Here is a 17,275-nt window from a genome sequence, read left to right as displayed (position 1 = left end):
ATATCAGATACTTTACTGTTCCAAAAAGCAAGAGACTTCATGCAGACTTCTGGCCACACACACACACACCCACTGGCTGAGCTCCAGGTGTGAGTGGATGGATTGGGAGGACAATGGGTCTGGAGGGCAGCCAAATGGGCAAAAATCCCATCTCCTGCTACTGTTCCTGCTGAGTAGGCTTCAGATGAGGGCACACCCTACCCACAGTCACAACTGATCTCAAATCAGCCTGTCTATGCGCATTAAACAGCAGCATAGGCTACTACCTGATACGGCATCAGCTCATCCGCTCCACCCTATCAGTCTCTGAAGACGCTCTCACTAAACATGGAAACACACTGAGCATCAATTAACGTGGCAATTCACAGCTCAGTGCTGTCTGCCTGAGACCGCTATTCAGCGATCACTATGTAGAGAACAACCATTTCAGTCATCTTCCTTTCAAAGACGGAGCGTCGCAGCCCAGTATGAAATACAGATTACAAAAGGCAGTGGATGAAGCCAACACCTGACTAAAAGCTTACTTAATATAATAAAATAACACATGACAGAAAATGGAACTGTATGATGTGCTACCCACAGAAAAAAATAATCTCTGCAAATATATCATCAGAAGAAATCGTAGTAAAATGACAACATAAGATGTTATTTCATACTGTGCTGGAAGTGAAAGAAATGCATGGTATTAAGTAATGTGGCCAACAGCTACAACTCCAGCATTAAAGTTGTCACTATAATGATTCATTATAGACACATCACATTCAATCCTTCTGGAAAGTTTACCTTTTGTTTTGTCATTGATTGGTAATTAAGCAAGCTGGTACAGCTTTATCCAAACAAGCTCTATGATTTGGTCTACGCTGCGTTGATGCATGACTGATTTTCGCCTCTCCTTCACTTAAGCTGAGTGAGGATATTCCCCAGGCTTACTGACAGTAGAACGTACACAGTGAACAATACTGAAGTGAAGTGTATGAGTACAAAAATCAAACAAAAAGTTTGAAGTATCAGTCCTTGGCAAATGGTGTTTGGCTTAAAAATCACCTTTTTTCAGCCTGTTCTCAGTGGCACATGTGCCTATTTTCACAAGATTTTCTCAAGATTGCACCTTATAAAACAAGGTGATTGGCTCTTTTTATAGAAATGTCGCATTTCCGTAATACAATTGACAATTTTGAAATGAACTTTCTCCTCCTCTGACAATGTCTCTGTCTCAGTGGCTACATTTGCATACAAAGATTTTTGGCAATCCAACTAAATATGTTCTAATTACAGATTAAGACTGAGGTGTTTATATGCTCACTCGACTCAACAATCTGAAGGAAAATCTCAGTTTACAAGCATCCTACAAGTAATCAGATTAAAAATTATGCGCATGCATAGAGGAACACTTACACTGACATGGCAACGAGCATCATGTGAGTCCAGTCAGAACGAGACGAGCAGCAGTAAACAGTGCTTGTGTAATTACTTTAAAATTATGGCAGACTCTGGAAAACATACTGCACTTGTAATTATTAAAGAAAGGTGAGAGGAAGACGCCCTGTTCTGAGACACATAAGCTGGACACCCATCCCACTGCTGTTTTTATTAAAGTTAAAAGCATAAACTTCGCCTCATCTGCAGACCGGTTTCTGCTCCTGCCATGTTGAATGTTATAAACTTTCGTTATCATGCGAATGCATATGTTCAGAGCACACATAAACTTTCCAATTGGGAATGTAATCAGATACAGGTGGTTACATGGTTACTACTCTTCTATTATGCACAGGATTACCCACCTTGTTCAATCGGATAGATATTGTATTCCAATTGGCCTTAATCGTTCTAGTCTATTCCAACTGAGGTGTATACATAGACGTATTTTATTCCGATTGAGCTACTGGTCGGATTGTTAATAGATTATCTGGCTGTATGTAAACAGGCTATTGTCTGTTCCATTATAAAGAAAAATGAAGGCTGCACAAACCTGATTGCAGTGATTAGGCTTTTGATGGAGTCTGACACAGTGCGGGAGTGGCCTGCCAGAATCGACCAGGTTGGTGGGTCTTTCGGGTTGATGACGAGAGAGCGGGCAGTCTCCAGTAATTGGGTGGAGCTGTCCAGCATTGACTGAGCAGAGCGTAGGATTGGCTCCTGAGCTGCCGAGCCCTAGGGTTAGAGGGTAAAAAAAAAAAAAAAAAAAATCAATAAGACAGATCAACAGATCATTTTCCCCTACATTTATAAACACATACATGATTCTCGGATATCCCTGAGCCATACTGTGATTAAAATCAGTTTAACTAACGTAAATCTATAAACATGTTCAAAGAGGTGTTAAAAGAGAAAAACTCTAAAACATCAAACTGAGGGGAAAGCAACTGAAAGTGCACATCAAAAACAAAGTGAGAGAAGTGTCTGAAGTCACATGAGTCCACACACATACACAAAATCTTACATACCCTCCTCCTCCACTAACAGTTACATTAACAAGCTCTACCTCCACAACAGCTGCTGTCCAAACAGGCCCATGGTCTCACACAGCCCTAAAACAGACTGCACTGACAAACCTTTTAAAGGCGCAGGAAGTGTGTTTTAGGAACACTGTAAAATGAGGTGACCCTCGTTTCTCTTTCAGTAATTTCCCAACTGAAAAAAAGGGAAGTGGTTCATCATACCAATAGTAACTTCCTTTGAAACTCGAAGCAAGTGCTTTGTTTTGGCACAGTATTAGAGGCAATAGATCAAAGGCAATGGAATCACCTACTTATTCATGAAGGCAATGGGAGTAGTCAGAAGGTCCATTTTTATCATGTGTTCTAAACAAAAGAGCAACGCATAAAGGTCCATTCTGAGGCTAAGTGCTGCCGAGAACCTGCTGTAATTTTGATGAGAAAATGCTTCTCACAGGCACACACACTCAGTTCATAAATAAGGCATCTGAGGAGGTTCTGGTCAACATTCTCTCACCTCATTGCTTATCTGAGCAGGAATGCTGGCGAACTCCGGGTTTGAGGCAAACGTGGAGAGATTCTCAACAGCTTCTATAAGAGGGGTCGTGGCAACACGGCATCTTTCGCGGTTCTCGTCTGAAAAATCCCCATCCAAAGCCTACAGGACATGCACACACACACTCTAATATAAAACTGATAACAGTGCTTTACCCTTAAGAATAATGTAAAAAAGTCAGATTTCATTTTAATAAAGCAAGTGCACTATTTAAAGTTAAAAAAATTTGATTAATTGACATGTCACCTTAATAGTTTTGACAAGATTCGCTGTGGTGTTGGCTACTTCTTTGGCTGATTGTACAAAATGTCTCCTGGCGACAGGGTTGGCAGTTTTGGATGATGCGAGGCGACAGGCATTGCAGAGAGCTGAGGTGTGCTTGGCTACAATCGTGGCTGCGGAGAGCACCTACATAAAACAAAACAAATGAACAAACAAAAAAAAATATTTGTAAACAAAAAGATCATGAGTGCTGAAAGAGGTTTTAAATAAATAAATAGTCATTTCTTACCTGAGATGGGCTACTGGCAGGGTCCACCAGGCTCTGGCATGCCATCTGAATGGCCTGGTTGGCTTTGGCAAACTGGATAGGGTCCACCAGTCCCTGATGACCTGACTGACTGTTAGGGTCTGAGACACCCACAAGGTATGATGCCTACAAATCAGAGAGTCCTTAATGGGAGTCTTTGGCCTCTCATTACAAAACAGCTCATACTAGCAAATAATAAAATGGTGCTTTAGTGAATCTATGAGAATTTCTCCCTTTTCATTCATAGGATCAGCCAAAAAACAGCATCAAAACCAAAAGTGTTGGTGCACTACTGTCTTTAGAACTTATGTGCAGGGGATTTTGCTAGATTGAAACACCATGTTGGCCTGCTGAGCAGGTGCAGCCTGAATACTGACCTGGCCTGCTGCCTCTGTGAGCCCACACAGCGCTTTGGATGCCACACCCACACACTCCCCAAAGGCTGGCACGTCGCCTGTCTTACAATGCTGTGAGATGCCTGCCATAGACTCTCCCAACACCTGATATACACAAGAAATAGCATTATTCTACCTTTCTTACAGAGTCTACACTCTCCTTTTTAACCTTCAGAAGTCCCATGTATCACTGGTGACAAAAGCATGTAATTTTAGATAGGGGGTGTCGAATCTTATCAAAGAACCAGTGTGGCTAAAGGTTTTCAATTACAAATATGCAGGAGACCATCTGACTCTACTTATTAAATCAGTTGGACTCAGTCTTTAGTTGATCATGTGAGCTCCTACTATGCTGGCAGGAAAACCTTTAGTCACAGTGATCTTTGGAGGATAAGACTGGTCCTGCTTGAGATTAATTATTTAAAATTTGTAGCTCAAAAAGTGGAGAAATTCTTTCAAAAGTTTATATTCCAAACTTTTTAATCAGTACCACAATTATCTTTGTAAATGGACAAAGATTTCCATTGGGATTTGAAATTCTTATTGTCTTGTTTTGAGAAAAGAAATTTTTTTTCTGACATTTTTGTTATTATTTGAAATCAAGTCAAAAGAGTAGACCCTAACCTAATAAGTACATGTGATTGACATCCCTCTGTCCCCCCCAATTTAATATGCCACCATCGTAGAACAGCACAAGCAAGGAGAAATTAGCAAAATGGGCTGTACATATGCACTGTCTTAAAGAAGGCAAAGTTTATAGCTAGATGTGCATCTAGGGAATGTACACACATGGAATGCTAGCATGGCCAGGGCGAGGTACCAATGAACAAACACATGAACAGACGGACATAATTCTAGCATGACGGGTCGAACAGAGGGAAGACTGAATAAACAAGCAGACACCAGGCAGAGACAGACAGGTGAGTGAGCTGCAAAGGTTAGATTAGTAAGTTACTCCAGCTCCAGCAGAGAGTGCAGTAAATGCATTGATTTTCAAAGCTGTGGGTGGAACAAGCCACATAAATCTTGTGATTTCTTCAGGGCAATGCTTACATAGGCATAACCCAGGATCAGGATTATCCAGTTTAAATCAAAGGGAGAGAATTTTGATGAAACATATTGATTTACTGGACACTGGAACATTATTCACACATTTGTATTTTGTGCCAACTATCACAATATTTACCTAAATAGAAAGAAAACATGGTTTTAAGTACCCTGGAGCTTTGAGTAATTGCATAATAAAATGTTATAATAACTCCAGGCTTCTAAGGGTTAATAGAAGTTTTGTGTTTTTACCTTGGAGTTCTCCATCACACTTTCTATGCAGTCAAAGTAGGAGAGATCACTGACAGGTTCATTTGGATTGTCTAGCATTCCTCTCACCGCCTAGAGAAGAAAGCGTGACAGAGAGAGTGAGAGATAAACTGATGAGAAGAACATCAAGCCCTGGTTCTCTTTGAGATACTCATTTTTTCTTAACTGAGCCTAGTTAGCAAGTGCCAAGTATTTATATACATACAATACAGACAGCTCAAGGCTCTGTGATTCAACAAAACACGGTATAATAACTGCACAGCTTACTACGGAGAATCTTTTCATAGATCAAAGCAGAACTATGTATGTGGCTGTATCTCAGTGTACGCTCAGGTGTGTTTGCTAACCTCAAGCTCACGCAGGGCATTGTCACACTCCTTCTGGCCCGGTGCCTGCTGGGTACACAGTGTGATGAGCTGGTTAATGCTCTCTGTCACTGCTCTGAAACACAGGACACACAACACAGCACACACATCCAGAAATGCACATAAGTGCACAGAGTCAAAAATGACAAGACTTACAAAGACCTCATGAATCATGAAGATAGCAGGGGTTTGTTGCACCAACAGGATTTACTCCTGGTCATACTCTGAGTATGTAACATTGTGGGCATAATTTTAAGACCAACAATTGGTCATGAGCTGAATTTTCACTAAGCCAGAAAGGTAAATGTATGCCTACTAGCTGGGAGTAGGTTTAAAGACAAACCTTTTAGAGCTTTACTAGGCTATTGAAACTGCTTTAAACAATATACTGTAATCTTGACTAATTGCTTGTCAAAGTGCTGTTGCACACAGCACCAGTTAGAAACACTTTTCTGGAAGGCGGTGGCTACAAACCCGCAAACTACATTTTTGGATGGACATGGCTAGAAAACCCAACACAGACCAACATATCTGTGTTTTGGATGCTGCTATGCTGGTCAACCATCATGACGATACTGGGTCACCAGCTAAACCAGCACAAGACCAGCACTAGACAAGGATAAACCAGCAAAGAATTCATGCTGTTCTGTGTTGGTCTTTTCAGCAGGGCCTCTCATACTGACTTTTTATTTCATTTTTAATCAAATCTTCATGGTGTTGAAGGAATTTATTGTTGTGTAATGTGTTTAGCTGTCTGGTACCTGTGCGTGCAACGAATAAACTCCACTTCTTTAGACATCAGGCTGGTTCAGGATTGGATTCTTCAGTGTTTATCTACCAATGTGGCTTTAAGCAATTGAATTAACTTGCGAGTTTAACTCTATATTGGTAGCATGAATTTACATCTTTGCCACACACGTTTTCACACGAAAGTGCATTGCTAACACTACGTGCCCCTTTGCATCCTATTCATTTTGAAAGGGAGCTCTGATGGCTGTAGTGTGTCGAAATCTGCTTTGCCATGAAGCGAGAGTTCAGCAGATTTCTACTTGAATGAGTCCAGTTGCATTGTGTTTAGCTACAGTAGACTGGACTTTGTCACAAACTGCAAACATAAAACTTAAAAACTGAAAATAAGTAGGGAAAACAATTGTTCTCTTATGCTTCTTTGTATCCATGAAAATTGAAAATATCTAATTTAGATTTGAAGAGGCCTGAGAGAGCTGTGCCTAGGAGAACAGTCATAGCTGTGCCTAGGAGTACCTAGGAGTGCATAAATAAAAGTTTGAACACCCATGTTCAAATTATATATTTCATTTCTAAGTGAAAAATAAGTTGAATACAAGCTAAACTGCATTTGTCTGAAAATTTTAGTGCACAATTTCTAGTTACTTGCTGAGTTTAACATATTGGAAAATAATAAAATATAAAACTTTTGCGCAGGCCACATTTTATGTTCTATTTTTCCCAATAAGGTAAATTCAGCAAATAAACAGTAACTGTGTATTAAAATTTGAAGAACTGTTTTCTCTGAAGAGGATGCATTAACTAATTTTCACTTTGGTTGGCCTGACAGGCATAAAGTACTCTGACAAATGGTCTTAGCTACAACCGACTTGGCAGTTAACCTTCTTAGTTAAGACCTGTTGGTGTAACCAGCCACAGGGAAATATCTGTTCACATTACAATCCTCAAAAGACTGACTGAGCTATAAACTGCTATTTCCTACTGAACACAATGTACTGCTACCACTCATATCAGAAATGTGTCTTCTATCTAACACGCACACATACACAAAGCTGTCATAATGCTGGTGTCTGTTCTTCTTAGATGAGCACAGGCTGTGCATGTGTGTATGTGTGAGGGTGCGAGTGTGTGTTTGCGTGTGTGCTTGTGTGCATCTCCCAGCCTCTATCTCCCTCATTAAGGAGAGAGAAATCAATCAGGCCCAAAGCCCAGCGGAGCAGCTGCCTCCCTCCTCCACCTGAGGCGGATTTAGCTCCACAAACACTCAAACACTCTGCACACAGTCAAACACACACACACACACCACTCCAACACATTCTTCGCTTCCAAAATTCTCATCTTTCTCTTACAGTGTGGAGGCTCTCCATTATGACTGGTATTTCTGGAGGTAAATTACTGATGGCTACATGTCACTTGCCCATGCCCTCTGGCTAGATAGCTGGCTTGATGATGGCTTGGACGGTCACAAATCCACTTACCTTGCTGCAGCTGCAAGAAGATTCTTGGCATTGGCAGCCCCAGGATCCACAGACAGGGACTTAGCAGCCAGCAACAGTTTGCTGGAGGCCATGGAGATGTTCTTCAGGTTGCCAATCACCTGGATCTGGTCATCTTTGGACTGCAAAGACAAAACACAAAACATTATACAGTGCACAAATACTCAAATAGCACGATATCTGGTACTGTTTTTCAAGGGGCCCATACCAAAGTCTGATGTACTATGGGAACACTGTTAAAGGGCCCATATAATGCACAATCAATTTGTCATTTTTTGAAAGAAAAGACTCTGATGTAGTCTATCAACATTAAAATTTCAAAACATACCAATCAAAGCATATCAGTCCATACAGCCCATATATGGAAAATAAGCTGCTAAAACTGCCTGATTTGAATACCTTTTTTATGTGATGTCATGAAAAACATATTTACATATAGCCACCTCTTCAGCCTACAACAGTTAGGTCCTGGTCATTCACACTGAAGTCATAAGCAGCGTTTCAGCCCAAACTGATATTTGAATGAGGCAAAACAGAATAGCCAGCCAGAATAGGGCTGTTTATTAAGGGAGAAAGAATGTTTGGAAAATGGTCATTTTAAAATGAAGTGTGACTGTTTTAGGTACATAAACCTACACAAACATCATAATTGGATCTAATTGGAAATTAGTAGAATATAGGCTCTTAAAAGTTTCAAAATGCACCACGATGGCTGTAGCAGAGCTACTAGAGCACAAAATATGGGAAAAAACTTCTGTCGGGGAGCAAATGTATAAATGAAGTATTTTAAGGGATCCAGACATCCTAAAAGTGTGGCTGAACCATATTTTTTTTATCCATCCCAGACGTTTTCAGTCTTAACAGTTTGTTCTGCACATTTTGCAGGAGGGCTTTTTGAGGCGCAATATGTCCTGCCACATCAAGCAATAATAAACAGAGGATCAATAACAATATACAGTACTCAGTGTACAGAAGTGTTAAAGAACGACTTTAGTGTGAACTATCATTTGGAAGAGGAATATAGGAAGCCAATCAGAATAGAGATCATTCACATATATGAGTCTTAAAGGCATAGTAACAAAAACAACAGCCTGTATTATTACCAATATTTCGGTGCATAAATGTAGAGTATGGACCCTTGAAACTTGACACAGTAACAGTTTTAAAACTCTTAAAATTCTTTGAGCACAATTTCACTTTCATTTACCATTATCTCTTCATGTCAGTTGGAGGAGGGTAGAGTAGCCTAAACCAATACTCAAGTAAAAGTATGAATATTTGGGTAAATAATAACTCAAGTAAAAGTACAAGTACATTCTTAAAACGCAACTTGAGGTAAAGTGCAAAAGTATTGGGTCAAAAAACTACTTAATCGAAAAGCAACTAATAGAATGGCAGCGGAAGTTCTTAGTAAATCCAGCATCTATCAGCACAGGAAATTAACATTGTTAGGGACTATTCTACTTCTAAAATAAAATGCTAGAGCTCTAATGTCAGATGTGTGGCCAAAAATCTATCTGAAACAGTACAGATGTCACCTGCAAAACACAATGGAATTAAGCACAAAAAGAAAATTAATAACTAAAAACTAAACTAAAATGTAACTGAGTACTAAGTAGATACTTTTACTCACTAATATACTTGAGTAGAAGTAAAAATACTATGATTTAAAAATGCTCAGGAAAATATTTTATTTAAGCACATGTACTCGAGAACTAGTTACTACCCACCTACTACCTACTCTGTGCTGCCCTATTTGGTTGGTACAGAGTTACGGACTATTTAAAGCGATACCACACTGTAGTGCTCAGAGCTGAATGGTCTAGATTATAGAGCAGACAGCAGCACCAGCTGATGGCTGTTCATGTAGCCCTCTTTCCCTGTCCCTCACTTACTCTTATTAGGCATGTCATGCTCCATCACCCCCCTTCCCCAACCCATCTCTCCAAATTAATGAGCAAAATAAGCAGAACAAGAACATCATCAACGATCTCATTACGATGGAGTGCTGCACGCGTTCCCGGGGATGATCATGTGCCTAAATGAATTAAATGAGAAGGTCTAATTAACAAATGAATCAAAAGCGTTTGAAAATTGCCAAGCGTGATATAGTTTTGCCCATTCGTCAGTAACTCACTAATATTGGAAATTTTGTTGACTTGAACAATATAAAGATTTATAGACCTGTTTTGCATCATGAAGTCAAACCTGTTGTTGATAATCTGTTTGGATATTTGAACCTGTCCTAATACTCTACAAACTGGTCAATGGATACATGCTAGCAGCCTACTGTATGCATGCTATACATGCATACAGTAGGCAGTATCAGTAAGCAGTACAAAAACAAATTAAGTCTAATGTTGGCAGGTTAACATGGGTGAGTTATTCACTAAAGTTAGTTACTCATTAAAGTTAGTTATCGGACTGCCTTAAAATTTGGAGTTGATTCAACTTCTAACAGTAACTTAACAGAATAAAGACCTGTGTTGCACAGTCTGCTGACTTACTACTTAGGCAGCCTGGGAGCTTATTAATTGCTTACTTGCATCGTACAGTGGTTCTGCGGTATTCATCAGAGCGAGATTTTCAGGTTTAAAGACTAGGAAAATTCTTATAATGACATATATTAAAGGTGGGAGTAACTTTTAATTGCTTCAGAGTGGATTGCCGGGGATGAGCTTTTTAAAAGGTTATAATATGAAGGCAGAAGGACCCCACATGGTTAACTTTACTGCCAGGAAGCCAAATATCCTATTGTAACAGTTTCACTACGGCATCTATCTTCAGATCATGGAATGGGAGCTCAAACAGAAATAACCCATCTGATGAGGAGGACAATAAGCCAAAAGCAAGGTAACATTAGATGACATAACAACATGACAAATAACTTTAAACCTAATTTTAAGTCAGAGTGCCCCATTAACTTTTAATACAGTGTCTACTATGTCCAGGCAATAAACAGAAGATATAATAATATATTGGGCTCTCTGTACAGTAGTGATGGGGGAATGTCGCGATTGGCTCCTCCCACTCCTCCATGTGCTTTTTGTTTTCTTTTGATCTTCCAGTGCGTTTATTTTGGTTCAGTCCAGCCCCATTGTTGTCTGACTCCACCCCTTACCACCTGTTTCCCACCTGTCCCTCGTCTTGCCTCTGATATATAAGCCCTGTGTTTGCCCTGGTCTATGTTGGTCTTTGTACTGTTTGATTGTGCTGGTTGTTTTATGTTTATGCTGTTTGGATTTCTGTGTTCATTTTTGTCATGTCTGTCCCTCCTGCTCTTCATGTCGGCTATATGAACCTGGACCGTTTTGACCATGACCCTGGATTTGCACATAATAAAAGTCGCTTATTTCAGCACGTGTGTCCACCTCCTCGCTCCGCGTTAGAGGGAAAGGTTAAGTTGATTATAAATAGTTGGTTATAGATACATTAGTTTATCTTTAGAATGTTCGGTTCCATTCAGAAGAGATTACTTGAGACCATTCAGGATCTGCCAAAAAAGGTTTCCTATTTGTTTCTTTTTGTCAAAGGACTATAATATAGAAGCACATTCTTATCTTTAATAGACCTAATAATTGTTCATTGTGCTTGTTTAACTGTGAAATGCTCCTTTATAACTTAATGCAGCATGAAAATCTGCTGTGGCACCTTTTTCCTGAGGGCAGTGAGCTGTGTACTAACAGGTGTGCATACCTGTGTGTGTCCAGCCATCTCAATGCCAGCATCCAGAAACTCATCAAAGTCTTGGCTGAACTTGCCAGAGGCCACAGCCAGCTGGCTACTGGTGCCGCGGGAAGAGTGTACCACCTCCCCGGCCGAGTGGTTAAGCTCAGCGGCCGTGTGATTCAGCTCTGTCTGAGCCTCTTGAAAGGACTTGGAGCATGGAGGCAACTGCACACAGAGACAGAGAGAGGTTAGCAGTGCTGTGACTGAGACCTGTCAAAACAACAGTCTTTTAATGTAATCAGAAATGTTTTGCCTGAACTAATGTTGAGTATGAATAAGCAGAAATCTGCAAGAAATGAGTTAGTGACCAATAAGCTATGTAATTCATCCATTGAAACCTTCATATAAAAGTATGTTGAGGCAGAAACAACCCGTTTTCTATACTGCTGAGCATTGAAAAAACAGAGAAAATGATAAAAATGAGAATACAAACATTTAATAAAATAAGCTAATGCATTTTCACTAAAAAAAGAAGAAAGGAAAGAAAACTTTGCAAGAAAACATTGAAGGAAATGGAAAAACAGGTTTTGTACATGTTTTGTGTGTGTTACTGTGTATATCAGGTAAAGTTCTTGCTATTTTCATTGGCTTTTATGTAATGTGCACATAATGTAAAAAGGCAGTTTTTAAATAATGTAAAAAAACTAAACAAAACAGAACAAAAAACAAACAAAAAATGACTTATTACAAACAAAATATGCTTCTACCTCTACAAATCAAACAATGAAGACTTACATTTTCCACCAGCAGTTTCTTGCTGGCTTCTCCGATGCTCCTCAGAGCCATGTCCACATCCTTCTGCCCAGGTAAGCAGTTCACACAGTTATTCAGAGAGTGGGAGACAGCCTTCGCTACCTGAAACACACACACACACACACACACACACACACACACACACACACACACACATGCACGTCAGTGCTGTGATACTGCATCAGGCATCCTAACAACCCTACAATGTCCTAGGGAAAAGCAGCTTGAATCTAAAATGCTAATCAGCCCCAAAGCAGAGCAGAGAAATCCATGTCCCTAATTTATGCCACTGTCATAGACATATGCCAAGCAATATGTTTATCTCCCAAAGGAGCCCCAGCAAATCAGGAAAAATGCTCCAGCCTTCCAGAAAGCAGGCCGCAAAGTCCCAAACAGACAATAGAAAATAGCTCAGTTAACAGGACATAATTGCTCTGGAGGTGGGTGATGTGCTACTTTTCATCTTCTTCTGAGAGGCATGAGAAAGCGAGAGTGAGAGAGAGAAGGAAGAGTGAGCAATAAGTTAGAGAATGACAGGGAGGCAGTGGAATTTAGAACTTTTCCAAACAAACAAACAAAAAGAAAAAACTCACTGCATGCTTTGCGATTAATGATGAATTATTGTGATAAATATGTACTGAATTTTATTATAAATTAATCCAGGAAAGCAATAAATAAATACTTACATAAAGATAAAATACAAATTTTATTTAACCCTTTAAACATTCTGCAAGGGCTGAATGTGGACCACACTTTAATTGGTCATTATATTAATATATAACTTACATATTACCAGTATGATGCAGTAATATCATAGTACTAGGCCACAGCAGTCTACAATGAGTTATGATTAATAAGTTAATATGGTTAGTACATTAATAAGGGGTTAAATGACTGTATTCTAGGGGCCATGCTAAAGAGGTGAAGTCTGCAGCAGAAGCACTAATGAGTTTGCCTTTGATTCGATCTGGTCTGGTGAGAAGGTCATGTGATGTAGCCTCTGTGTCTGACCTGGGCTAGTCTCTGCTGGCTCTCAGCATCACCGGGAGAGACCAAGGCCTGGTGGGCTTCATGGATGAGCATGGCTGAGCCCTCCATCACATGGCTGGCTGAGTCCAGCATGGCTGCTGCAGACTGCCTCTCCACTGTGCAGGCAGCCACTCCCCGAGCAGCCTGGGCTAGAGTCCGCAGAGCCTGAGCAGTCTCCCTCGCAGCTACGCCTGAACACACACATAAACACAGACACAAACACACACACACAGAAAATTACATGCCTGAAAGGCTTCCTCAACTGTCATAAATTCCATCATTACATTTAATGCTCTCCAATGTTGTATCCCTGAGAGCAGATAAGAGACACCATTCACTGTAACAGCACTTTTAGGTCCCACACTGTACCATCTCAATCTCCATAATGTCTCCCAATAAATGGCCCAAACAGGAGTGTGAAATAACTGGCCCACTCAAAGCATTCTTTATTACTCTTAAGTAGCATAATGCGCAAAAATCATTCACCTCTCAGCCCCAGCTTTCAGCCCTCTCCACAGCAACACCATCAGGGGTGGGCCAATGCAAAACTGCCCTCACTGCTCCAGTGAATGAGCCAGACAGAAAATCTAGGCTCCAGGTGAGAGCTGGCCTTTCCTCATCCCGCAGGAACAAAAAGGTTTAGCACCAATGCAGGCAAATTGCATCAAATTGCATTATCCAGCCAAGTAGCCCCTGATTGCTGATGCTATGTTAAATGTAGTGAAAATAAGATTAATGAGGGAGGGGAATGGCACCCTGGGTTGCAGTGGCTGGGTAAGCAAGCAGAGCAAAAAGATCAGAAAGCACATTGTTCCAGCAATGCCATTACAGTCCAGCACCACAAGCACCTTTGAGACGAGCCATCAAGCCAGTGGAGAGAGTGAAAAATCACCAGACTGAACAGGAGAGCAGAAACACAGCTTTCACATAAAGCCTGTCCATTGAGGAAAAAGCACTTCTGCACTAAAATTTCTGTTAGAAGTTGAGTGTAAGTTTATGTAAAACAAAGCCTGTAGGAGTGACACTGCATTTGGCACCAATTTCAAATATCTCTTCAGACTACAGAGAAGGACAATGGTTTGTCTGCTCTAAGGAACTAAAATGAAGTTATGCCCTACTATGCCAAGTGAATTTTAGACACTGTATTGTACGGTCTGTCCTGAATGTGTGAGTCCTGTTATATTTCCCTGGTTTCTTCAACTCTATTTCTTATGACTTTGAAAGACTGAAGTTGGCCTTACCAGTGTAGTGTTCATTGCCCTGGGCAGCACAGGTCAACAGCTGGGCCATGGAAGAGCCCACAGCCTTAGAGGTACTTCCCAGGTCCTGAGCACACTTCTCCAGCTGCAAATGCAAGAGAGAAAGAATGTAGCCACTATAGCCTATATAGATGTTGGCTTAGAGAGACATATCTAAAATATATATAAGTTTTATGTACATTCCTGAAGTTTCAAAACATACCATTCGGTGCCTGGAAATTAAAAACAAACTGAAAGGCAGTCTGGCTGTTTTTGAATTTATCATGGTTATGATATCATAACCATGAAGATGCTTGAACACTAATAAAATAAAATTGGTGTTTCAATTCAAAACGTTAGTTACCAGACTGCTTCGGAAATTTGAGTTTACTGCATTTCTCAACAGAATTTGAGATACAGGCTCATGTTCTGTTAAATTAATGTTAGTTCAATTATACTTACAAATTAAAGCCAGCCCGGTAAACAGACGTTTTTTGACTTAACAGAGCAATTGACTGACTTAATCTTACAGTAGTTTAGCCCACTCGTTCATGCAGAACTGATGAGGATAAGGTGCTGATACTGCAGATAGTTGGTAGTAGAATTATTATGGTGAAAAAAAACAATAAAATGATGTGTCTGGCATCTCTGTGGATTCTTAACAGTTTACTCTGTATATTTCAGCCCAGAGTCCTTTCACTGAGGCACAGTACAGGACAGCTAACCAGAATGGAGGTCTTTTAAATGTGTTAGTCTTGCACGCACAGCACGAACAGTTCAACCCCTTGGAATAATAAGGTTTTATCTAACATTTTTGCCTAAAGTTAGTTATTCACATATTTTTTCTTTTCAATTTTTTTTAAGTTGAATGCATTCTTGGACTGTTTACCTAGAAAACAGAAAGGTTCTCCATATTCAAACACTACCTTGTGTCACGCGTCCAGCAAAGGAGACGAACTTCATATCCCAGAGTGCTAGAGGAGACCACATGACAGATCATGTGCTCTCTGACTCCATCATAGAAGAAGACTTCTTACATTGAACCCTTACACCTGAGACTCATCTACCACTTGGATATTTAAGAGGGGACTCATGTTCAGAACTTTGCGAAGTATTGTTTAGGCAATCACTGAGTGTTCCACTTCTACCGCTTATTCCGTGTATTCTGTTTTTCGACCATTTGCTGCCTACGTTTTGCCCCTTTGGTACTGTTGCCTTCTTGGATTGCTTTGTGTTTTGGATATCTGGACTGTACTTTCACTATGAACTGTGTTTTTCCCTTTGACGGTGTGGATCATTAAAACCTCCTCATCTTACCAGCAAGCGTCTGCCGTCTGCGATTCTGCCTGTACATTACACCTTGGTTCTATAAGGTTCTATTTGTGAGCCAATCAGCTATTTGAATATATGAGTACTAATCAGTTTCTGCTTCATCATGTTGCTGCACTGCTCTGTGACTGCAGAAAAAGTTTGTATAACTCATCTTATAGATCATCTTGTAGTTCTTTAAAAAGTTTTTGTGTTAAATTTGATATATATTAAGCCTTAAATGTAATTGAATAGTATAATTATGAATTGTTGGGGTCTTAATTACAGCATAAACATTTATTTAATTAATTCATCTTTTCTTTTTCCTCATTCTCCCTAAATAAGTCATTATGGTACATCAGAGTCAACATTTCTGATATAAAACAAAACATTATACTGCTGTTAGACTGATCTGCTACACTCACCCACTGAGACAGTAGCTGGTTGCTGACTAACACAAAGGAAACTTAAACTAATGGTTCCTACCAAAAATTGCACTGGACAAAATATTTAGCACTGACCTTTATACCTAATCTGCAATGTTTTTTTGAGTAAGAAAAAAATGATTTGTCCTGAAAAAGAAATGTCATAAAAAATGAATAATAAAATAAATGTCATAAATAATAAAAACAAATGTCATGGAAATGTCATAAAAAGCAATAAATTTAACTTTCTGATATATGTGGACACTTTGTTACAACAATAATTTTATGTTTTAAAATAAATTATGAGTAAACTGTTCGTGCTCCTTGAAAATGGTTGCTTCTTTTCATGTTTTGCCAGAAAAAACCTTGCAACTCCAAGCAGAAAGGGAGTTCTCCTATCTGCATTTGAGCTTTTCTAAAAGAAAAAAGTTTACTTAAAAATTTAATAGGATTTTGATCTTGTACATTTAGAATAAATTTAAGCTGTCCACATATCAGTTTCAAAGTTCAATATCTCAAATCTGCTCAGAACCCAGACAGAACCTTATGATTCAAAGGGATTGAGTCTGCTTAGTCCTAAAGGCTTTGAAATGGTCATTTTGACTGTTTTTAGTTATAAATGTTGTAAGTGGATTTCCTGGAAAAACACAAATATAATGCAAGAACGTTGTAAAATATGGGCCCTTGGAAATGTATTTGGAGGCCTATATGCTTTATGAAGCACTGACCGAGTCTCCGGGAAGTGGTTTGAGTTGACCATCAAGGGTAGCCATCTTGGCATCCTGGAGCTCGTTCTTCAGGGTCTGGACTGCGCTCAGAGCTGAGTCTATTTCCAGAGGCCCACAAGCTTCATGAGCCTAAAACAGGTTAAAACAGGCACAAAATAACTAAATACCACTGCTGCAAATACCTACTGAAGACAGTTTCAAACTTGCTTTTAAAATTAACATTCA

At 39.7% G+C, this 17,275-nt stretch overlaps 1 protein-coding gene across 3 annotated transcripts in view; it reads right to left on the bottom strand.

Moving 5' to 3' along the window:
* tln2b (talin 2b) overlaps positions 1–17,275 on the bottom strand; it is a 159,865-nt gene that overhangs the window by 32,204 nt on the left and 110,386 nt on the right. For all 3 annotated transcript variants that reach the window (XM_037542618.1, XM_017708330.2, XM_037542619.1), the window contains exons 26-38: positions 17,051–17,179; positions 14,593–14,695; positions 13,334–13,542; positions 12,305–12,424; positions 11,537–11,734; positions 7,823–7,962; positions 5,580–5,673; positions 5,215–5,304; positions 3,898–4,020; positions 3,503–3,646; positions 3,238–3,399; positions 2,953–3,093; positions 1,970–2,151 (exon numbers count right to left, since the gene is read on the bottom strand). In XM_037542618.1, the coding sequence (XP_037398515.1) occupies positions 1,970–2,151; positions 2,953–3,093; positions 3,238–3,399; positions 3,503–3,646; positions 3,898–4,020; positions 5,215–5,304; positions 5,580–5,673; positions 7,823–7,962; positions 11,537–11,734; positions 12,305–12,424; positions 13,334–13,542; positions 14,593–14,695; positions 17,051–17,179 (1,835 nt within the window). The remainder of the gene's footprint in view (positions 1–1,969; positions 2,152–2,952; positions 3,094–3,237; positions 3,400–3,502; positions 3,647–3,897; positions 4,021–5,214; positions 5,305–5,579; positions 5,674–7,822; positions 7,963–11,536; positions 11,735–12,304; positions 12,425–13,333; positions 13,543–14,592; positions 14,696–17,050; positions 17,180–17,275) is intronic.

Source organism: Pygocentrus nattereri, chromosome 11 (genome assembly GCF_015220715.1).
Source record: "Pygocentrus nattereri isolate fPygNat1 chromosome 11, fPygNat1.pri, whole genome shotgun sequence".
Classification (NCBI taxonomy): Eukaryota; Metazoa; Chordata; class Actinopteri; order Characiformes; family Serrasalmidae; genus Pygocentrus; species Pygocentrus nattereri.
The sequence above is the reverse complement of the archived record's forward strand: the minus strand, read 5'-3'. Positions and strand labels throughout refer to the sequence as shown.